Genomic DNA, 24,359 nt, shown 5'->3' with positions numbered 1-24,359 from the left:
CAGTGCTCGGCTGAGTGCGCGCGCGCGGCCGGCTCTCTCTCTCTGCTCGTTCTGCCCTGTCAAGCGCGCCCTGTTAAACTTACAGGACTTAAAACACATGCAAATGGTAGGAACGAAACATCTACCTCTCATCCATTTGCTTCCTTTTTGTTTTAGTGATTTGCCGCTCACGTCCCGTTACAAAAATGGAGGCGAACAGCCAGCTGATTTTATTTATTTATTAAATCGATTCTTGGACATTTCAGATCGATTCTGAATCGTTGCCAATGAGAATCTAGATTCTTCTGTGAATCGATTTTTTTGGCACACCCCTATTACCAATGCAAGATAATGGAAATGTCTAAATAACAAAGGACAAATAATCAGCTGGGCAAATATCGCAACGATTTTTTCATTTTTCAGAAAAGCAGAAATAATTTGTTATAGCGATTAAAATATGATTAATTGTGTAGCCTCAAAGGGATCTCTTCTCATCCACCAACGGTGTTCAGCATCTACCTGGAGGATGCGATGGCAGCCACAGTATAACTGCGCCAATGCGCTCCCCATACACCAGCTATAGATGGATAGGGAGTGACCGAGCCAATTCAAAGGATGGGGATTAATTAGGAGGTCATAATTGATCAGGGTTAATGGAGGGAATTTGGCCAGGACTTCGGGGTCCGGTGCCTCTGTTACTTCGTTGTATTTTGTCTTTGTTCCTCTAGCTGGGTTCAGTGGTAACCACCATACTACTGAATTTCATGTGCAATAGCAGCTGTATGGGTGGGATGAATAGGAGGCCAATTCTCACCATACTGACCCTGGAGACATTCGAGTGAGTCCCTCTCTTCTATTTTCTCTTCTTTTGTTTGCCCTGGCAGTACTGGAGATCAGGGTTGAATGTTTGGTGGTGTTGTTCATTCACAGCAAACGGGTCCTTGGTCGCCGATGTTTTGAAGTTCGAGTGTGTGCATGTCCAGGCCGTGACCGCAAAACGGAGGAAGGCAACCTGAAAAAGATTAATGGGGAGATGGTTCCTGGGACAAAGATAAGTAAGTGTTTAGACTAACGGTAGACACTGTTCAGATCGGCGCTTGCGCTGTAAAAGGCCTTGATGAAGTGTGGGGGCTGAAAATAAGATGGATAACCACCTCAAATAATAAAAAATTGGATTGGATTGCGATTGGATGAGAGCGAAATTAATGTGATGATTTTTTTTAAGGACATGGAACTCTCATTTCACGCTAAAACGCAATGAATGTGTCAGTCACTTTTCATTTTCAACAACAACTTATATCTCTTCAGGGAAAACTAGTCTTGCATAGCCAGACCTTTAGACTTACGGCAGGAGGTCTGGACTCTTATCGCAGCTTTCATTGGCCAAGGACTACCCAAGAGGATGTTTGACTGACATGTAACGCAACAGTTCGTTTTGTTCCGCATCATGTAGGGACATCAACTTTACATTTTCACGCCCCTAAACAATAACAGATGGCCGTATGCAAGTCGACTTACGGCAAAAGAGTAACCCTTGAACTTAACGCACAACGTAATGACGAACGCGGTTACCGTTTGTTTGAAACGCAAGAGGCGTTTCTACTCCTACGTTTCTAAAGCTTACGCTACTCCTACGTGATATATCGTCAAGTTTTACTCTTTTGGCGTAAGTCGACTTGCGTGCGGTCGTCTGCTGGAAGAGTTATTTTAGTTGATAAAGATTTAAATATGGATATTTTTCTTAAACGCATCGCTTCACTTCAGAGGGCCTTTATTAACCCGGCAGAGCCGCAACAAGCACTTTGGCATGGATGCACTTTGGACTTCCAAAAAAATATACCCATTGACTCCCATTCTAAAGCTTACAAGAGCCAGGAATTTTTTTTTAAATATTCTATTCGTCTGAAAGAAGAATGTCATTTACACCTAGGATGGCGTCAGGGTGAGTAAATCATGGGCTAATTTAAATTTTTGGGTGAACTAGGGCTGGGCAATATGGCCAAAAAAAAGATCACGATAATTGTTTTATATCAGTCGATATCGATAATTATCATGATAAATGTCAAATCTTTATTTCTTTCAAGTTTAAAGGGTGATTTTTGCACCTAAGTGAAAGTTTTAGAAACCAGAGCGTTGTGGTTTTAAACTACTCTTTATTGTCAGAATATATCATAACAAACACTTGCCAAACAGGTGAACATTTTACAGTGTGAAGGTAGAACATTCAAACATTTGTAATTTTTCCTTAACAAAATACATATCTTTATTGGAAAATTATTTTCTTAGTTTCTACATGTGCTAACGGGGGTTATTGCTTCAAGTCTTGAAACAGGTTTGTGTTGCCTGACTTTGATGGCACGTATCTTCAGCACAGTTTGCAGTGTAGGCTGCAATATTACATGTTTTGTCTCGAAATGCATATATGACAGTGAGTTGACATTAGTATTAGCTTGAGTTAGGATGCAGATTTACAATGTTAAATTTGTTCATTAACAAAAACAGTAACATCTGTTTTAAAAAAAATTAACGACCTAATTTTTATTTGATCAAATGTAATATTACTTTAATATATTTTAAAGGGCACCTATTATGACATTTAAAATGTTCCTAATGTTGTTTAGGGAGTCCCCAACAACAGTTTTACATGCATGCAATGACAAAAAACACTTTTGTTGTCGTATAATATGCATTTATTTTTACCTGATTTGCTCACCGACTCCCAAATGAATCGTTCAACGACTCATTTTTCAAACCCCTCCTTTGCGCGACGCTAATCTGCGTTGATTGGTCAGATGACCCAGCAGTGTTTACATAGATAATACTTATTGTTTAACACGGAGTACAATGATGCTTTTATCAATTAAATTGTGTTATAATAATTATTATAGTCCACTGCTTTGTAGTTTGTAGTAAAAAACTAAAAATAAGATAAAGAATGTAATGTTATGTTAGCGAGCATAGCCCAGAGTTCATATTGTAAAAGCACAATCAGTCTTTGTTTGCATTAGCCCGATGCATAAACATAACGTTTTTACAAAAATAAAAAAAATAAAATGTAGTTACGTTACTACGAGGTATTACTCTATTCTTTAAGACAACTCCGAAAACAACGACAAACACTTCACATAGGCTATCTCAATACAATTGTCATTGAAGACCTAGAAGCTAAACGGTGCTTACACAACAAACAAAATAATTAAGCATGCTACATAAAACATAAAAGCAACAATTATTAATAACACTTACAGGTTGTGATACGGAGGAGGAAGCTGATTGATGCAAATACACTTGGAACTGAACCTTCCTTCAATATCAGCCGGCTCGCGAATCCAAGTTTGAGTGCATTTAAGTTGGTAAAGCAATCGTCTTGAAAATGGCGCGAGCAAAGCACAAGGCTCGGACTATACTTCTGTGGTATAGTTGTATATATGAATTGTAGCCACTTGGTCTTCAAATGCTCCTCCTTGGGCAGATGAAAAAAGTTTGCTTTTGAGTTGCACTTCAGAACACAGCGTCTCGTCGCCATGATGTTTTCACGTTAGTTTTCCCTGCTGGCCTTGGAGCGCAATAAGTGGGCGTATCGTATTCAAATAACTTGACAAGTTGACGTCATCTAGTCAGAGAAAAAGCTTCGGTCTTCTAACGATTCATAAAAATGACTCAGTCGACTCTTACTTTTGAAAGACAATAACTTTATATACGGTGCACTTTCATATTTCAAACTTTGCAGGATGTTTTTGTTCACTTAGATCTATGTTACACACTACATGAAAGGTAAATTTCAAAATTCCATAATAGGTGCCCTTTAATATTATTAAAATTAACCATTGGTCATCAAGTATCATGCATTTAGATCATAACCACAGATAAAACCAGGCATAGCCTACAGCACCTCACTATCAGGGCAAATGTAACTTTATGGTATTTGTATGAAAATACATTGTCAACATTAATAATATAGCCTAATACAATTTAATAATATAGCCTAATACAATTTAATATGTTCATCCCACATTTCATGGTGCAGTTAATATTACTAGGCTAACGTTACAGTAAATCCATGGTAAATTAAAGCTGCAAGCAGCGATGAAAAGGGCCCTCGCACCCGTGCCACCGCCACCCGGCGCCTTTAGGAAAACAGAGTAGGGCGGGCAGTATGTAAATATAAGTGGACTATGTTAAAGTCATTTGTATTTGCCACTTCCTGCTACCAGCAGGTGGCGCTATTGCTATAACCGAATATGAGAATGGTCATGTTTTCAGGACAGGAAACAATTTGATCAGGATCATATCAAAACTGTAGGAGGAGTTTGTTAAAGTACGAAGCCTGAAAATGGCAAAAAGTGCACAAAAATCGGAGAGGAAATTAAAAATGGCAGACTTCCGGTTGTGTTTAGGGCTCGAACTCTGGATATCATTTATCGAGAATTTTTTATCGCGACTGTTGGAGGTTTTGCCTAAAGAGTGATTTGACAAACATATTTAGGCCACTGAGCATTTGGTCCAGAGAATTGGGTTGATAATGTTTTAGCAATTGAGAAAAATGGTAATATCTAACCCATCCCAGTATTATGTAACTATTTTATCTTTTAAATCTTATTCACCTTCACCCAATCACACCAGAGTGTCAGGTTTCTGATCAATTAAAAGAGCCGCTCCCTGCTGCTGGTCTTGCGTGCAAGAAGATCAAGGCTGACTCCAGTTCTGACGAAGACATCTACATTCTTCATGTGTGTAACATGGGAAAATTTATAAATTTAACTTATTTTATAAAAAGACAATTCATGAAAATTTCTTACGTTTTTTTTTTTCCCTTGTTGTTTTCTAGGTATGGGGAAAGGAACGTTTTAAGATGCTTAAGACTATAAATGCTAGTTTGGAGCTTATGCACATGATGCCTGTTGCTGACCAAGAAAACTACAGGCAAAAACGGTACGACTCCTGACAGACATTTTGTTGGTTTCTGTTCTCTTTCATAGGTTCACTCAACGCTGCGGATAGCGCAGTGGGATATTCTCTGAATGTGCCGATTGTCTGAAGCCTATAGAATCACGCCAATTCATTGGCTGATGGCGTCCGCGCGACATGGCTCCGCCCCGACGCACTCACGTCGCGTCATCACATTCGCGCGCGCGCCATCTGCTCCTCAGATTTCTCTACCTTCAGAACGAAGCGGTCACGTTTGCCCTTCGCTCGTGGTTTTTCTGAAAGCTAACAACTATCACTAAGGATTATTTTCGGCGCTTCTGCGACTGTTTAAGCGGAACTCTGTTTCTCCTTACGGTGAAGCTGCCATGGATTACAGACGCTGTACTCCGCCATGTGCTCGTTACATCGCTAACGACGACCCACACAGTAAGTGCGTTAAATGTTTGGGTTTTTCACATGCGCGTGAGGCTATTATAGGATCTTCTAAATGCAAATTCTGTGAAAATTTGTTGCTCAAAACCCTCAAATCGCGGCTCGCGGTCTTTGAGAGAGAATCATTCGTCTCCCCCTGCCGCGCTCCCGAGGCCTCTCGAGGATCCGCGGCTTGGGGTTCGGATGTAGAGCTTGAGGACGTGGAGTTCGAGCAGACGAGCCCCGCTCTTTCTCTCCCTCCCTCCCCGCGGCACGCACGTGGCATGCCAGTCGAATTTTCACATGATTATTTGCGCCCCAGCCCGGGAGCACGCGATGCGGTTTCTTTTGGGCTGGAGGATATACTGTTTACCGAGGCATCCGACTCAGAGGATTTCGGGCCTACTCTCGCCGACGAGGTTATCCCGCCGAGCGGCCAGGAAGCGCGGCCTACTGCGGCCTACGCAGAGCTCGTGGACGTGCTTTCGCGCGCTACGGAGAAGCTCACTATTGATTGGCCCGACGAGCCACGTGAGTCTCAATCTTCTAAACTCGACGAGAGGCTTCTCAGCGGCCCTAATTCTAGGCCGCAACGGAGGAAGCTACCATTTTTCAGTGATCTGCATCATGAGATCTCCAGATCCTGGAAGCAGCCTTTCTCTTCGCGCCTCACTAATGCGGCAGCTGCTGATTTCACCAACCTAGTAGGTTCTGTGGAACAGGGCTATTCCGCCATTCCGGCGATTGAGGAGACTTTAGCCGACCATCTTGCTCCGTCGTCTGCGCCGTCCTGGAAGTCGCGCCCCCTCCTTCCCTCTAAAGCATGTAGGACTACTTCCTCTCTCATTGGAAAATCCTATATGGCGGCTGGGCAGGCAGGCATGACTCTGCACACTATGGCCATTCTCCAGGCCTACCAGGCGGACGTCCTGAAAGAAATGGACGAGGGCGACGGCGTGACCCCTGAAGCGGTCAAGGAGCTTCGTAAGGCTACTGATCTAGCCTTAAGGGCCACCAAGCATACCGCACGTGCTTTAGGTCGCTCTATGGCCGGCTCCGTGGCGGTGGAGCGCCACTTGTGGCTTAATCTCACGGAAATACGGGACAAAGAGAAGGTTTTCCTCTTGGACGCCCCCATCTCTCAGACGGGTTTGTTTGGTGAGGCGGTCAACACAGTGGTTGAGAAGTTCCGCTCCTCCAAATCCCAGTCGGCCGCGTTCAGGCAGTTCATGCCCAGGAGGGCTAGGGAACCTTCTGCTCCACCCCCGGGGCGACCCAGAGAACGTCCCTCTCCTAGACCGGAGTTCTCTTCCAGGAGGAGCGAACAGGGACATCCCCCACCTACCACGGTTTGGGGAGCCCGCGGTCGCCCATTTCCCCGTCAACGGCCTCACAAACGTCTTCAATTAAAGCGGTCCGACAAACCGACCGCTTCGGCGGCCCAGAGCCGTTCCTGACCTTCCGGTCGGGAAAAGGAGAGCTCCTCTGCCTTCTCAGGGTTGGGTCAGACCGCGCAAGCGTTTCTGCCCACCCCCCAGCTCTCCTTTCCTTGCCCTGTCACCTTCGCCACTCAGAGTGTCTCGGAGTGCAGGCCATATTTCACCATATCGACTCAGTCCAGTGCGGGAGGAAGGAGACGTTTTCTGCTTTCTCCCCTCACCCCGCACACTCTCTATAACTGCCAGCCGCACCCTCGGAGGCACTTTTCGTTTTCCTCCGGAGCAGGCGGACCGGGTCACCTTTACCCCAGCATCGATGCCTCCCGTCACGTGCCAGGACGCCAACGGCCTTCCTGCACAGTCAACCTCTTTACCCCAGGAACGTCAACACGGCACCCTCACTCAGGTATGTCGTCTGCACTACAACATTCCTCTTCCTCTATCTCATTTCCTTCCAGAATGGGAGCGCTTACCAGGGGTATCGTCTTGGGTTCTTCGCACAATTCGGTTCGGCTACACTCTTCAGTTTTGCAGCAATCCCCCCTGTTTCAACGGGGTCTTTCTGACTGTAGTAGACAGCGCCACTCAGGCTTCTGTACTGCAGCAGGAAATCTCTTCCCTCCTTCTCAAAGGGGCAATAGAGGAGATCCCTCCAGGGGAATCCGAGAAGGGCTTTTACAGCCGTTATTTCCTGGTCCCGAAGAAGGGCGGCGGTTTGCGTCCCATACTGGACCTCCGCCGACTGAACTTCGCCCTTTACAAAGGGAAATTCAAGATGTTGACGCTGAAAGCTATCATATCTCAGATTCGGCCAGGGGATTGGTTCGTGACGATAGACCTAAAGGATGCCTATTTTCACATCCAGGTTGTTCGGCGACACAGGCAGTTCCTCAGGTTCGCCGTTGGAGAAAGGGCGTTCCAGTACAAGGTCCTTCCCTTCGGCCTCTCCTTGGCCCCGAGGACATTCACAAAGTGCATAGATGCAGCTCTGGCCCCATTGCGGCTCCAGGGCATCCGTGTTCTAAATTACCTGGACGATTGGCTTATTTTAGCCCAGTCCAGGGAGCTAGTGGCCCACCACAGAGACATTGTTCTGAGTCACATCCAGTCTCTCGGGTTGAGGTTGAACTCGGAGAAGAGTGTTCTTGCTCCGGCTCAAAGCACCGTTTTCTTGGGGGTGAACATGGATTCCGTTCTCATGCAGGCCCGCTTGGCCCCTGCACGGATTTCCAGCCTGACGACATGCTTGGCTCGTTTTTCACTAGGCCATCATGTGTCAGTGGGCACCTGCCGCAGGATGCTGGGTCTTATGGCCGCGGCCTCCTCTGTACTACCGCTGGGCCTACTCCACATGAGACCCTTCATGTGGTGGGTGAAGCTCTCAGGGGTTCGACCCTCCGGGTCAACCCTTCGCCTACTGAAGGTATCGCACAGTTGTTTTCGAGCCCTGTCAGTATGGCGGGACCCTCTTTTTCTTCGGAAAGGGGTCAGTATGGGTGCGGTATTTCGTCGCCAGATGGTTACGACGGATGCCTCTCTCACCGGCTGGGGAGCAGTTTTCGAGGGCAGACCAGCGTGTGGGGTCTGGAAGGGAGAGGCTCTCTCTTGGCACATAAACTGCCTGGAGTTAAGAGCCGTTTTCCTGGCTCTGCAGCAATTCCTCCCTCTCCTGGAGGGGCACCATGTCATTGTCAGAACAGACAACATGGCAGTGGTGTCACATGTGAACCGGCAGGGGGGGTCTCGGTCGCGCACCCTAGACAGGCATGCGCGTCACCTTCTCCTGTGGTCTCAGAGCAAGTTCCTTTCTCTAAGAGCGGTTCATGTCCCAGGGGTTCTGAACCTCGCAGCAGATTTTCTGTCGAGACAGAAACTCAGATCGGGGGAATGGATGTTGAACCGCCAGACGGTGGCCCTGATCTGGGAGGTTTTCGGGGAGGCGGAGGTGGACCTCTTTGCATCTCAAGAGTCGTCCCAATGCCCGCTTTGGTTCTCCCTGAGTCCCCCGGCCCCATTGGGGATAGATGCGTTCGCTCACCCTTGGCCAACGCAGAAACTCTATGCCTTCCCGCCCATCAAACTGATCCAGGCGGTCTTGGCCAGAGTGAGAGAGAGCGGAGTCCGCCTCCTCTTAGTGGCTCCGTTCTGGCCATCTCAGCCATGGTTTTCGGGGCTAATTCCTCTACTGGAATCTTCCCCCTGGAGGATCCCAGTCAGAGAAGATCTGCTGTCACAGCTGCAGGGCAAGATATGGCATCCTCGCCCAGACATATGGAAGCTATATGTTTGGCCGATCAAAGGCCGTTAACATTAAGCTCTGGTCTCCCAACTGACGTTCAGGAGACCATTGCGAGTGCCAGAGCCCCTTCTACAAGGCGACTGTATTCTTCCAAGTGGAAGGTTTTTAAGAATTGGTGCTTAGCGCATGATAGGAACCCAGTTAACTGCCCTGTTGGTTCAGTACTGGAATTCCTGCAGGAGAAGTTTGCTGCTGGGGCGGCTGCTACCACTCTCAGAGTTTATGTCGCAGCTATTGCAGCACATAGGGAATCGGAGGAGATTCCCCTGGGTAAATTAAGATTAGTTTCTGCTTTTATGCGTGGGGTGAAGCGCCTGAAACCGGCTCGCTCCCCTAGAGTTCCCTCATGGGACCTTTCTGTTGTCCTAGAGGGTTTGACGATGGCCCCCTTTGAGCCCTTAGAGTCAGCTCCGGATAGGATCCTGACTCTCAAGGTTTCTCTTTTGCTAGCGTTGTCCTCATTAAAGCGGATGGGAGACTTGCAAGCCCTGTCTGTTAGCGAGTCTTGCCTGGACTTTGCCCCTGGCCTGGTCAAAGTTTCCTTGAGGCCGAGACCAGGGTATGTCCCCAAGGTTCTCTCCACAACTTTTCGCTCACAGGTAGTTAACCTTAACGCTTTCCACCCTCCTCCATTTTCTTCTGAGGAAGATAGGAAGCTTAACTTGCTCTGCCCAGTTCGTTCTCTCAAGATCTATGTAGACCGCTCAGGCGGTTGGAGGAAATCTAACCAGCTTTTGGTTTGCTTTGGTGCTAGCCGCCGTGGGCTTGCTGCATCGAAGCAGAGGATTTCCCACTGGGTTACAGAGGCTATCTCGTTGGCTTACGGGGTGCGTGGCTTACCTTCACCCCTCAGCATTAGAGCTCATTCCACCAGAAGTGTGGCATCTTCTCAAGCGCTTTTTAGAGGAGCACTCTTGGAGGACATTTGTGTTGCGGCAGGTTGGTCCTCTCCGCACACTTTTGTACGATTCTATAGTTTAGATCTTGACATGACCCCGGGTTCCCAGGTTCTTTCTGTTTGAACTCTTCTTGGTCGTTGTCTCTTTTGTTTACCAGTCATAAAGCGTTCTAGCTTGGCGAGTTTGGTAGTCCGTTCCCACTGCGCTATCCGCAGCGTTGAGTGAACCTATGAAAGAGAACGTCTCTGGTTACTTACGTAACCTATGTTCTCTGAATAGGGAACGAGACGCTGCGTTAGCGGCCAAGCTACTCACGCTGCTGACAGTTTTCTTTTCGGCAGAGAAATCTGAGGAGCAGATGGCGCGCGCGCGAATGTGATGACGCGACGTGAGTGCGTCGGGGCGGAGCCATGTCGCGCGGACGCCATCAGCCAATGAATTGGCGTGATTCTATAGGCTTCAGACAATCGGCACATTCAGAGAATATCCCACTGCGCTATCCGCAGCGTCTCGTTCCCTATTCAGAGAACATAGGTTACGTAAGTAACCAGAGACGTTTTTGTTCCTTGTTGTAACACTAGTTAATATTTCCTTAATTTTTACATACCAAATAAGTAGTTTATTTTTTACTTATTTTAATCTCTCCTCTAGACACGCCTCAAAACATGATCAATCCTGTCTGCAGCCGAAGAGTGGCAAAAAATCTTAAAAGATTCCGGATAAATGGCTTTTTTAAATGTTATTCTCTATGCTCAAAAAAAAAAAAAACAGTGTTCTGCTTCTAGTTGTTCTGAAGGTGGGGTAACCTGTTTTTTTTTAAGATGCCACATTTTCAAACATTCTGAATTTCTTCTTTTTTTTTTACATGCTCTATTTTTTTTTTCTTATTAGTATTGAAGTAAAATGTTTTGTCGTGTACCTTACCTTATTCCAGTGTCACCAGCTTTACTACTTTACTTCAGTAATCTTTTGTAAAACTAGCAAGGATATATTTGTAAATAAAAGATTAATGTTGAGTTTGTGATTTTAGATCTGAAGCGTTTCTTAACCCTGATGCATCTAACTGCACAAATAGAAAAGTAATTTCGAAAGTGTTTTTTATAATAGTTCAATGGAAAAAAAATGTTTGTTTGGGGTCTGAGGTATAATTTGGGGTATAATTTCTTTAAATTATATTTAAAATTAAAGTACTGGCTTTTGCTTGTCAAACAAGAATTCAGGATAAGTAACCATTTTTGATTTGCCAACCTGCTTCGAAAATTACATTTCTGGTTGGGGTATTAGAAGCATTTTGTAAAAATGAATCTATGCTGATGCTTTTTGAGTTGCTGTACCTGCATTGTTGACAGTTTATTTTGATTTATAAGGACCCATTTACACTGCATGGTTCAAGTGACCCAATTCCGATTTTTTCCTCTCATGTGAAACAGATCAGATATGACCCGCGAACATGTAAGCAGGAAAAAAACACATGGATTCCGATTTTCTTAGATCGGTTTAAGGCTTCACTCATATGTGGAAATAAATCTGATATGAATCGGATACGTGCATTTGCGTGTTCCATGTAAGCAGACAAATCGAATATTCCCCAGTAAATGCGAGTCTTACGTCATTAAAAAGGGGATGTCGACTCCGATAACTATGATCGACTTATCAATGGAGCGATGGAGGACGAAGGCTCGACACAGTGGAGCCTTACGAGACCAATGTTTTGCTGACCTTTAAAAATAGTGCGGAAAGTAAACACCGGGTAATTAGAGATGTTTGGATTAGCTCCAACGTCACCCGAATCCGCAGCCAAAAACAAATCATCCACCTGTCACTCACCCACACCAATAATTTTCTCTGATTTAATTATCCGCACCCGTTGGTCAAATTACTATTATTCTTGTGTTGTAACGCTTGAGGATAAATTGATTGCATTACCTTCAGCGGCGGACTCGGTGACGGTTGATGCACGCATCTCTGGTATAATACACTGATGAATGAGCGCTGCTTTTAAATGAACATTTCTTTAAAACAAAATTTATTTGACAATTTCATTAAATTAATGGCATAAACAGGCTTTACTCCCTTGAAACTTAAACTGGAATGGAACATGCTCATATTTTAGAGAATGTAGTTCATATTTTCGTTAATAATGATTAGTGATCAACCGATATTGATTTTTTTTTAAACCGATGCTGATAATGATTATTTGCATGTTTACGTGCCCAATAACCGATATGCAGAACTGATATTTATTTACTGTTATACTTCTGTTTTTGACACAATTATTACAACACAACTGAACTGAACAAACCATTTTATTTATAACAATCACTCCCTCCTGTTTCCAAAAAAAAAAAAACGTATTTATACACCAATAAATAGAGAAGTCTGAGGGCAAAAAATTAAGTGATTTTAAAAGGCTATTTTGTTGGTGTCCCCTCAGCACTCGGTGCCCTACGCACAGCGCGTGATGCGCCTGATGGGAGCGGCGGCGCTGATTCGTGGAAATAATAAATAATTAATTTCCACAGAGCTGTGTTTATTTAGATGTGTATTAGCGAAATAATGGTTATGTAATAAGTGCTAAAATCATTTAGGGTGTTTTAAACAAGTGAATCTTGTTAAAAGTTTCATGCAGTGGCCGTGCATGAGCATTCCTGACCATCAATCCAGTGAAGGCTCAGCAATATGAACTAACTTTTTTTACGCGACTAATGGTGAGTGAATACAACAGAGAGATAATTAAATTCAGCGCTTTTATTTACAACATGCGCACTTATTCACGTCGGTTTTATTTAATTAATGTAAAGTTACGTCTTTATTGAGACAGGACACAACGGATTAGGCTAACTCCGTGATTTTTTTTTTTTTTTTAGAGCCGCCAAGCTGCATAAATAAACTACATATCAGGCATTTTTGTCTCAAATCTCATTCGTGCATGTCTTTTATGTAAAATAAGGTTGAATAATTGAAGCAAAGCAAGTAGTAGGCCTACATATAGCCTACTTTACCTGTGCTGTGCACGTAGTTGTTGTCTCGTCTCTCCTCAGACACGGTGCTGCAATGGCAAAATTCTCAAAACGCCCACAAGATGGCGCCGTCTATCGGTGAATCTGATATTACAAAACTGATACCCGATTATGGGAAAATGCTTAAATATCGGTAAACCGATAAATCGGTCGATCACTAATAATGATTTATCATATCCACCCGCGACCCACCCGAAATTAATCAGAATGTTATGTTTATTACTTGACATCGTTTTAATTAATTTACCAGGTCAGAACGTCTACTGGGTTCTTTCGGCAGTGTATAGTGTAAATGCAAATATCGGATATGGGTCACTTTTAAAAGATGATGTAAGCGGGTCGTCAAAAAAATCGGATATAGTCAGCAAATCGGAATTGGGCATCAAGACCTGCAGTGTAAATGCAGCCTAAGACAGCTCTTTCTACAATGTTTTTTCTGGCTTCAGATCCCTTAAAGGGTAACTAAACACTAAACCAACTTTTTTTAGTTAATGATCTGTAAGAATGGAGCTTCATAAATGCTGTTCATTGATTCGAGTACTTTTTTTAACATTTGAGTATAAAGTGTTTTAATTTTCAAATATATGGTGTAAAAACGTCTGAGTGCTGCCCTCTTCAGGTTAAACGGAATCTCCTGAAGCAGGGGTACTCTCTGACGTAGGGTACTCTGTGACGCTACTCTGCCACGCCCCTGGAAGCCCCTGGTATAAAAGCATCTGCTTCCGTCAAAACCACCGATGCGGGAGTTAATGCGATGCGACACCGCAGTTTGAGCTCGCGGCTCGAATTGATATGGTTTTGGCTCTGTGTCCACAGACAATTCGTCCACTTCAGGGGAAGATGGGGGAGAAAAGTCCTCGACTTTAAATGACCGCTCTGTTGTAAAGCTACTTGTGTCACTCCAGTCACTCTCCATCTTATCGAGTCTGACAGCAGCTGTCAATCACTGCGTCACTGCGGGTCTGTCAATCACCCGCTCAGCCCCGCCCTCGGTTCGTCCGTTGGGCTCTGCCCACTTTTTCAGCATTTTTCAAATATTGCCAGTGGGTGGAGTCAGGCTCTGACCAGGGGTTTAGTTACCCTTTAAACGCATGCAATGTTACAGTATTGGAGTCACATATCTAGTAGTAGACACAATCCCAAAATTCAGTTTGACACCATCAGCAACCGTTTACTTGGTTTTTGTGGCTAAGATAAACAATATATGAAATAACATTATTCATTCTACTTCCTTTGAAAATATTATTTTGAACGCTGATCGATTAAATAACCCTATGAGCACTATGTAAGTCCAATAATATTCTTCAGTCCAGGCCGAGTTTTTCGCTCTGGGTGTGTGGAACACTATTCTTTATAGTTTGCTCCTTATAGGATGCTACTTACTATGGGAATTATGCTGTTCCAGCCCCTCTTCCCGGACTCTCTGCGAGTCCCTGGTGATCACGCGCTATATGGATCTCGGCACGCACGGCGTTTTACATAATAAATCTCCTGGAGAATTTTTTACGTCTCCGTGAACTTTTTTTCTGGTGCACGTCTCTAAACTTAAACAAAACTCTGCGAATACTATTCACCCAGGCATGAGCAATATATCTTTATAATCATTTAAGTGTGTACCTTTAAATTATCTAATTCAAAACTTAAACAAATATTCTCTGTTTATATAATCTATATAAAAAGAGCGAGTTCTCATTTCAGCTCATTATAGCTAGTTATCTTTTAATGTGACCACGCCCACGGAGAGCGCGCTTTTCAAACGCAAATGATCTGAGGCAATAGTCAAGTCAAGTCACCTTTATTTATATAGCGCTTTTTACAATACAGATTGTATCAAAGCAGCTTCACAGTGATAACATGAAAATAATACAAAAAACAATTTCATCATCGTCCACTTTTAAGGCAGATCTATAATATTGTTGAATATTAAATGTCCCCAACTAAGCAAGCCAGAAGGTAAGGCAACAGCGGCAAGGAACCAAAACTCCAACAAAAAACAAAAAAAACCTTGGGAGAACCCAGGCTCAGTCGGGGGCCAGTTCTCTTCTGGCCAATGAGTGAACAGTGTATGATTATGAGCATTACAGGTCAGAAGTCAGAATGAATCAGAGTATTAGTCCAGTTCCGGTTGGTTGAAGTCGGAGTGGAGAGGAGGAGAGACTGGTTGACACTTCAGGTCAGCGGCGTCGTCGTGTCCTGGCGCTGGTCCTTCATCAGATCTGGATACGGCCTGGTTCCGGTGGACAGCGGTAAACCTCGGGATAGACAGAGAGACTAATATTAGCGTAGACGCCATCCTTCGAATGATGTACCAAGTACATCAGGATTTACGGGAAGTGTTCCCGGTCCCGGCTGTTCTAAACTATGCAGCCTAACATTGAATTATAGAAGTCTATAATGTGTTATGTGTATGCTAGGCCGAAGAGATGTGTTTTTAGTCTAGATTTGAACTGACAGAGTGTGTCTGCTTCCCGGACAATGTTAGGGAGACTGTTCCAAAGTTTTGGTGCTAAATAGGAAAGGATCTACCGCCAGCAGTCGATTTTGATATTCTAGGTATTATTAACTGGCCGGAATTTTGAGATCGCAGTAGACGTGATGAAGGACTATAATGCGTTAAGAGCTCGCTCAAGTACTGCGGAGCTAAACCATTTAGTGCTTTGTAAGTGATCAGCAATATTTTAAAATTTATACGATGTTTAATAGGCAGCCAATGCAGTGTTGACAGAACTGGGCTAATATGGTCATACTTCCTGGTTCTGGTAAGAACTCGAGCTGCTGCGTTTTGGACCAGCTGTAGTTTGTTTAAGCGTGCAGGGCAACCACCCAGTAGAGCATTACAATAATCTAGCCTTGAGGTCATAAACGCATGAACTAATTGTTCTGCATTATTCATTGAGAGCATATGACGTAATTTAGATATATTTTTAAGATGGAAGAAAGCGGTTTTACAGATACTAGACACGTGACTTTCAAATGAAAGATTGGTATCAAAGAGCACACCCAGGTTCCTAACCGACAACGAAGACTTAACAGAGCAGCGATCAAGTGTTAGACAGTAATTCTAGGTTATTATGTGTGGAAGTTTTTTGTCCAATAATTAGAATCTCTGATATTTCTGATATATGCAAACCGGCCACATCAGCCCGATAAAACACACCAAGTGTAATCAGATGAATGTACTATGTGTTATCTTGCGAGGAATAAGTGCTGGTTTCACTTCGAGGAGCAATGGATCCAGTTGAGGATTAGTAAGTTTTTTATTCTTATATGCTTTGTTCTAATCGCGATATGGAATAGTATCTGTAAACCGCAAAAAGACTGTTTAAATATGAATCGCGTTTATGTGTGTGAGGATTGAATGCGCGCTGTTGCTAGTTGTGACTAGTTTTGGATAGACTATAAAGTTTTTACTGTAAAATAGACCTCAAATAAGCTTTTCTTAGCCAGTTTCTGCTCATATGTTAAATATATAGTATGTTTTGTCAAAAATAAACTCATCAACTAAGATGTTATAGTGTTTGTTCCAATGTAATGTTAGGCTATATCAAACTAATGAATCCTTAACTTTGAAATATGTATGATACTTTTAAAAAAGAAAGATTACACTTTAAATATTGTTAAAATTGTAATTGTTGTTGATTTACACTTGAACACTTTTTAATAAAATAGCAAAAACATATATTTACAAGGTAAAAACATATGTTTACAAGGTAGATGTAAAATAATCTTTATAGGTCAATATAAGCCTCATTAAATTATTTATCTTTTTTTTTTATTAGTGACACATTTGGGCAGAGGATGTATTCCAAAACTTTCTGAAAATACAGTATGAGAATTAACTGCACAATTACTAGAAATGTTTACCTTGGATATTATACAATTTGCATCTATACAAAAAATTGTGGGGAAAAAAAGAAAAGTTTCCAAATCTAGCTTTGAACCAATTCTGTAGAATGATTCATAGCCTATTTGAACAGGATTGGTTTCCAGGTATGACTATGTACTAAAAATGTGCTTTTGACTTTAATTTATATTTGGATTATATATATATGTGTATATATATATATTTATTTTGTCTTCACATTCTTTCTTGTGTGACACACCTGAATGAAAGGCTCATTATGCAAGCTCATTATGCTGGTCATTGTCTTCTCAGGTGTGAACCACTTACTATTAATGATGTGTTGGATCAGTCACGCCCCTGCGCATATTGCCTTTGCTCACATATTATGGTAGCCCTGTTTGTGATAAATGGTGTATTTACACCTTTCCCATTAATATGTTTATAAACAACTGAAAAAAAGCACAAATGTAAGGGCATGTCAGAACATCTCAAGGACCCCAAAAACACCTTGGTCGCCAGAGGGTTAAGAAGTCTCTGACGTCTGGTTCTGTTCCAATATATTTAAAGCAAGCTGTCAAGTCAAGTCACCTTATATAGCGCTTTTTACAATACAGATTGTATCAAAGCAGCTTCACAGTGATAACATGAAAATAATACAAAAAACAATTTCATCATCGTCCACCTTTAAGGCAGATCTATAATATTGTTGAATATTATATGTCCCCAACTAAGCAAGCCAGAAGGCAAGGCAACAGCGGCAAGGAACCAAAACTCCATCAGGTGACAGAATGGAGAAAAAAACCTTGGGAGAACCCAGGCTCGGTCGGGGGCCAGTTCTCCTCTCGCCAATGAGTGAACAGTGTATGAAGTTCAGAATGAATAAGAGTATTTGTCCAGTTCCGGTTGGTTGAAGTCGGAGTGGAGAGGAGGAGAGACTGGTTGACACTTCAGGTCAGCGGCGTCGTCGTGTCCTGGCGCTGGTCCTTCATCAGATCTGGATACGGCCTGGTTCCGGTGGACAGCGGTAAACCTCGGGATAGACAGAGAGACTAATATTAGCGTAGACGCCATCCTTCTTATGATGTACCAAGTACATCAGGATTTACGGGAAGTGTTCCCGGTCCCGGCTGTTCTAAACTATGCAGCCTAACATTGAATTATAGAAGTCTATAATGTGTTATGTGTATGCTAGGCCGAAGAGATGTGTTTTTAGTCTAGATTTGAACTGACAGAGTGTGTCTGCTTCCCGGACAATGGCAGGAAGACTGTTCCAAAGTTTTGGTGCTAAGTAGGAAAAGGATATACCGCCAGCAGATGAATTCATTTATAGGTACATGTACCGCTGTCTGACGGGGCGCTCAACCGGATGTGCGACCCATGAGCAGCGTGAATGCCGAACGCTTGTTTGTTTATGTTTGTTTATGTTCTTAAGTACATGTTGTACATTGATGCGCACTTTTAAACTTTAAAACATTTTGTCAACCCGGAGCCATGAATTGCATCTACTTGGTCGTTCTGATCACACTTCTTAATCGTTTTACCTGGGGAAGCGATGACGACGGCGGGGCTGGTCACAGGATTATTTACTCCCGTGAGCTATTGCTCGAACTCCGTCCATTTGCACCCGCTACTAGGGACAACAGCCCTTATCTGGCTTGCAGCAAGGACAGTGTGGGAACAGAGGATATCGACAAAGCTCCCAAAAATCATCGAAGGAAGAGAGGTAGGAGAGGGGGTGTCCAACGCCGACTAAGGAGATGCGGGTTGGCCGATAGAAGCCGGCTCCCTCCGCTCCCCTCCATTCTTCTCTCTAACGTACAATCCATCCGTAACAAAGTCGATGAACTAGAGGCTCACGCTAAGTTTAAGCGTGACTTCAGAGACACATGCATGCTGGCTTTCACGGAGACGTGGTTGGGAGAGGCTGACAGGGATGAGGATCTGCGCATTAGTGGCTTCGGGTGCCCGGTGCGCATGGATCGGTCACCTGTAACAACAAACAAATCCACTGGGGGAGGAGTCTGCTTCTACATCAATGAGAGGTACTGTAACACCGTTACTGTTCGAGAGGAAATCTGTACTCCTGACCTCGAGCTACTATCTATCTCTCTTCGCCCCTTCTATCTTCCAAGGGAGTTTCCACAGCTATTCTTCACCCTGGTGTATATACACCCGCGTGCAAACGCCTCCTCAGCTGCTCACGTAATCTCAGAAGTGACTAACAGACTTGATGCTATATCACCCGATGCTCCAAAGTTTATTATGGGAGATTTTAACCATTGCCAGATTCACAAGACATTAAAAACTTACGAGCAGTATATCACCTGCGCAACAACTAAAAACAACACCACTCTTGACTTGTGCCTAGGCTCAGTACCCGGCGCTTTTAAATCCATGCCCAAACCTGCTTTTGGTGCATCGTACCATAACAGTGTTCTCCTGATACCTACTTATAGTCCCATCTGCAAGCGACAGGAGAAGACTGTGAAAACAGTGAAATGCTGGACAGATAATAGCATTGCCAGCTTACAGGCATGTTTTGAATGTACAAACTGGGACGTGTTTTACAGCTCCTGCAATGATTTAAATGTACTAACACAAACTGTGACATCTTATATATCTTTCTGTGTCGATAGTAATATCCCATGTAAAAATATAACAATATTCCCTAACAACAAACCATGGGTTACTAAAGAATTAAAGAGCGTTCTAAATAAAAAGAAACGTATTTTTTATACAGGGAGTAGCCAGGAAAAGAAAGAAATTAATAGAGAAGTAAGGAACGGGATAAGAAAAGCAAAAAGGGCGTATAAAGATAAGATAGAGCACAAGTATAGTAGTGGAGATCTTCGGGCAGCTTGGAGGGGAATTAAAGAAATGTCCTCAGTCACCCAGGGAAATGGAGACAGTAGGAAACCTATAACAATTATGGGGACAAATGAAGCTAATCTCCCGAACGTTTTTAATACTTTCTATTCTCGCTTTGAAAAAAATGACCCTTCGAGAAACATTACTTGTATAGGAGAAACAATATTGTCTCAAAATGAGGTCACAATCAGTCAAGAATGCGTTAGGGACCATCTGAAGAGAGTAAATATAAGGAAGGCACCTGGTCCCGATTTGCTTTGCGGGCGGACACTGCGCTATTGTGCTGATCAGCTGAGCAGCGTATTCCAGCACATATTTCTGATGTCACTGAATTGTAGTGTGGTTCCCACTCTTTGGAAATCCTCCATAGTGATTCCAATTCCTAAAAAGATTAGCAAACCAGGGACACTTAACGATTTTAGGCCTGTTGCTCTAACTTCGTTAATTATGAAGATATTTGAAAAAATCATAAAAAATTGTATGCAAACATATGTAGAAGAGAGATTAGATCCCCTGCAATTCGCTTATCAAGCAGGGAGGGGAGTGGAGGACGCAAAGTTGTTTATTTTGAACAGCATATACAAGCACTTAGATAAACCAAAATCACACGCAAGGCTTCTGTTTGCAGATTTTTCATCAGCTTTTAATACCGTACAACCATGTATTTTAATTAATAAGATGTTAAGTGATTTTAACCTGCCTCATCAACTTGTTTCATGGATTTTAAATTTCTTAACCGACAGAGAACAGAGGGTATCAGTAAACGGCAAATTATCAGATCCCTTACTGCTCTCCACAGGACTTCCTCAAGGGTGTGTCCTTTCACCCCTTTTTTTTATTATGTACACAAATGATTGTAGAAGTACCCAGGAGAACAGCTACCTGGTTAAATTTTCCGACGACACTGTGTTGCTGTCACTATTACAGAGGCCATCATCTGATCATGGAAATGCTCTAAATGAATTCATCTCATGGTGCGATAACCATTGTTTAGAACTAAATGTATCCAAAACTAAAGAAATAATTATTGACTTCGGGCGAAATCGAGATACAGTTTTTAACAGCACTATACACAATGCTAAGGTTGAAATTGTCTCCTCATATAAATACTTGGGCACTGTTTTTGATGAGCATCTTAGATTTGATCTTAACAGTGCTACCATTGTAAAGAAAGGGCAACAGAGAATTCACCTTCTTCGCAGACTAAATACTTTCTCCGTCTCACCGGTCATCCTGTGCAGATTTTATCAGTCTTTTATTGAGAGTCTTTTAAATTTTTCTTCTATCTGCTGGTTTCATAATTTGAGCATCAAAGACAGGAATAGCCTGAATAATATTGTAAAGATTTGTTCTAAAATTATCGGTGTGAAACAGAGAGACCTAAATGTCTTCTGTAACCAGCAAATACTGCGGAAGGCAATGAGCATCCTGGCCGCCCCGGACCATGCTCTGGCAGGTGAATTCTCTCTGTTGCCTTCTGGGCGTCGCTACGCGCTCCCGGCATGTAAGACCAATCGTCATTCTAAATCTTTTATTCCTTATGCGATTAAACTCTTAAATTCCGCATAAAGTTCCTGGAGAAAGGAAAAAATGCACATAATGATGAACTTGTACTGCTGTACGTTATGTATGTGTGCGATGAACTTGTTACTTGTGTGGATAATGTGTGTGATTTGTATTATTTATTGTTGTTGACACGCTGCTCTTAACCAATTGCCCCGTGTGGGATCAATAAAGTTAATTGAATTGAATTGAATTGAATTGAGCAGTCGATTTTGATATTCTAGGTATTATTAACTGGGCGGAATTTTGAGATCGCAGTAGACGTGAAGGACTATAATGCGTTAAGAGCTCGCTCAAGTACTACGGAGCTAAACCATTTAGTGCTTTGTAAGTGATATTTTAAAATGTATACGATGTTTAATAGGCAGCCAATGCAGTGTTGACAGAACGGGGCTAATATGGTCATACTTCCTGGTTCTAGTAAGAACTCGAGCTCCCACCACGCTTATCACGCACTGTGCGTAGGGTACCGAGTGCTGAGGGGGCACCAAAAAATAGCCTAATGAAAAATCAATAATTATATTTTAATAATAATATATAGCTCACTGATGGCCGCAAATAGTTTCTCCCGGAATCTAGAGCGAGTGAGCGCGCAGAGACTTTGCTCCAAACCGCGTAGCGCGTGCATGACAGAGGGAGAGAGAGAGAGCGCAAAAGACTGCGCGCGTGTGCCTCATGAAGCACATGTAAGACAAACTCTACATTATCCCGCTTATTACATGGCTATCTATCAAATAAATCAATAATTTGACACAAAATATTGATTTTAAAATGAGTTTATTTATTTAAAAACATTTTTATAAAAAAAAAAAAAAATTATATATATTTTTTATATTGCTTCCGCTAAAGAAAATAGTCCATCTCACTTTTCGTACTTAAGTAGAAGTACAGATACTTGTGTTAAAAAATGCTCTGGTAAAAGTAGAAGTACTGATTTAACTTCTTTACTCAAGTTAAAGTACCAAAGTACAGGCTTGGAAATTTACTTAAAGTATAAAAGTAAAAGTAGCTATGCGAATGATAACCATTTTTTTTATGCAAAGCTAACGTTACCTGACCCACACAAATGCTTGAGTGCAAGCTGAGAAACCTAAGTGGATATGGAAGAAAGGTTCTTTATAAGCCATTGCCTACATTTTAAATGGTCTCAGTATATTTTCCTGCTTTTTTGTCCTTAGCCAATCACATGCCTGATTAGTGATCCAGTCTGAACTGATTTGCGTTTGTGGAAGATGTGCACATTTGAATTGTAACGTGCTGATCTACCCGGCGGAACACGAGTTGGCATGCGCTTGATGCATGTCTCAAATCGTTAAAAAATGTTAACGTCTGGGAGAAAGAGAAGAGCAGACATATGGATAGATGTGAATAAGATTGACGATGCGAAAGAGAGCTTTATTCGGTATGTTTTTCTGTGCGAACACACACACACACACGACCCGAAGCGTGCAGCCCTGCACAGACACAGCGCGCTGCGCGCAAGGACTGAATTGAGCTCTCTTTCGTGTCTGAATGGACAAATACACACAACATTATGTCTAAATGTCCGTTTTGGAGAGTATTCACGTAAATACAGTCGGTTATGTCTTTACAGAACGTGCAGTGCAGGTGCAATTTGATCTGCACACTCAAGTCAAGTCATCTTCATTTATATAGCGCTTTTAACAATGTAGATTGTTTCAAAGCTGCTTTACAGAGATACACGTATCATTTAAGGTAACAGATTGTTTTGGCTTTATAGCGGTTCTTGAATAATGTTACTTTCCAGCTAAAGTTAGTTTTGATTGATTCACTTCCGTCGAAAGGATAATTTGTTATTAAATTAGGGGCCGCTAAGACGACACCGTTCTCTCTACACATACTTTAAACGCGAATCTGTGAGAAACGCTGATGACGCTCACGTGCGCATCAAGAATTAATTCTATAGTTATGTGCGTTTGAATATATGTGCGCATGTTTGTAATTCTCTACAAACCAAGCCTATACAAACTACTTGTCCTGCCTATAAATTTGATACAGAATTTTATTTTATCACTATGCTCCTATGAAGACTTATAGAACTAAAGACAGGATAAACCCATGGTTCACTAGAGAACTTTCAGAATGACTGCAGTTAAGAAATAAAGCTTGGTCTAAAGCTAGGCAAACTGGACTATGCAGTGACAACTCAGAAACAAGTGCACCATCTCTGTGAAAAAGGCAAAGTCAAGTTATTATTAAAATACAATTTCGAGTAGTCAAGGAGATCCGACTAAATTTTGGAAAGCCATAAAATATCTAAAACGAAGTTGCCACTCCTCCTTGCCTAATACAATTGCATCTCATTCTAAAACTGTAAATGACAAAATTGAAATATGTGATGCGTTTAACCAACATTTTGTTACAGCTGGTAATTTGTTTGAGGGTGGAACTTGTAATGATGTGGTGCTCCCAGAAAGGACTGATTGTGTAGCTACAGCCAAATTAAGAGAAATAGCTCTCTCTTCCAATATTTTGTCAGATGAAGTTGTGAACCCATTTTTTTTTTCATTTCAATGGTTTAGCTCCGAGGAAGTTTTTAAATATCTTTTAACTATTGATATAAAAACTGCTACTGGAGCAGATGATCTTAATCCTTGTCTTTTGCAGCTTGCTGCATCTATTATTGCTGAGCCACTTGCCCACATGTTTAATTTATCCTTGTTAACAGGAATAATTCCTAAGGTTTGGGAGACGGCCCTGGTACATCCACTTTTTAAATGTGGTGATCCCAGAGATTTAAACAATTATAGACCCATTTCAAGGCTTTCATGTCTTAAATATTAGAGAAAATAGTAAATCTGCAGTTGCGCTCCTTTTTAGACGAACACTGCATTTTGAAAACATATCAGTCAGGTTTCAGACCTGGTCATAGCACCATCGCAGCTGTTACTCGGGTACTGGATGACATTTATAAGTGGTATGGATAAAAAGCATTGTGCAGCCCTGTTTATAGATTTAGCTAAGTCCTTCGACACGGTGGATCATTCTTTACTTCTAAATAGATTATCATTAATTGGACTAGACTTGGCGGCCTGCAGATTTTTGTTGATGTTTGAAAATTATCTGACAAATAGAACTCAATGTGTT

The 24,359-nt window shown here is 42.4% G+C and overlaps 1 protein-coding gene across 2 annotated transcripts in view; it reads left to right on the top strand.

The window, feature by feature from the left end:
* The window catches only part of LOC306993704 (cellular tumor antigen p53-like), a 75,504-nt gene extending 64,532 nt beyond the window's left edge, over nucleotides 1-10,972 (top strand). For both annotated transcript variants that reach the window (XM_079603707.1, XM_079603706.1), the window contains exons 7-11: nucleotides 708-817; nucleotides 910-1,034; nucleotides 4,603-4,709; nucleotides 4,808-4,911; nucleotides 10,608-10,972. In XM_079603707.1, coding sequence (XP_079459833.1) covers nucleotides 708-817; nucleotides 910-1,034; nucleotides 4,603-4,709; nucleotides 4,808-4,911; nucleotides 10,608-10,665 — 504 coding nt within the window. In that variant the 3' untranslated portion in view covers nucleotides 10,666-10,972. The remainder of the gene's footprint in view (nucleotides 1-707; nucleotides 818-909; nucleotides 1,035-4,602; nucleotides 4,710-4,807; nucleotides 4,912-10,607) is intronic.
* The last annotated feature ends 13,387 nt before the right edge of the window (nucleotides 10,973-24,359 follow it).

This window comes from Phoxinus phoxinus, assembly GCF_949152265.1.
Source record: "Phoxinus phoxinus genome assembly, chromosome: 2".
NCBI classification, from domain to species: domain Eukaryota; kingdom Metazoa; phylum Chordata; class Actinopteri; order Cypriniformes; family Leuciscidae; genus Phoxinus; species Phoxinus phoxinus.
The sequence above is the reverse complement of the archived record's forward strand: the minus strand, read 5'-3'. Positions and strand labels throughout refer to the sequence as shown.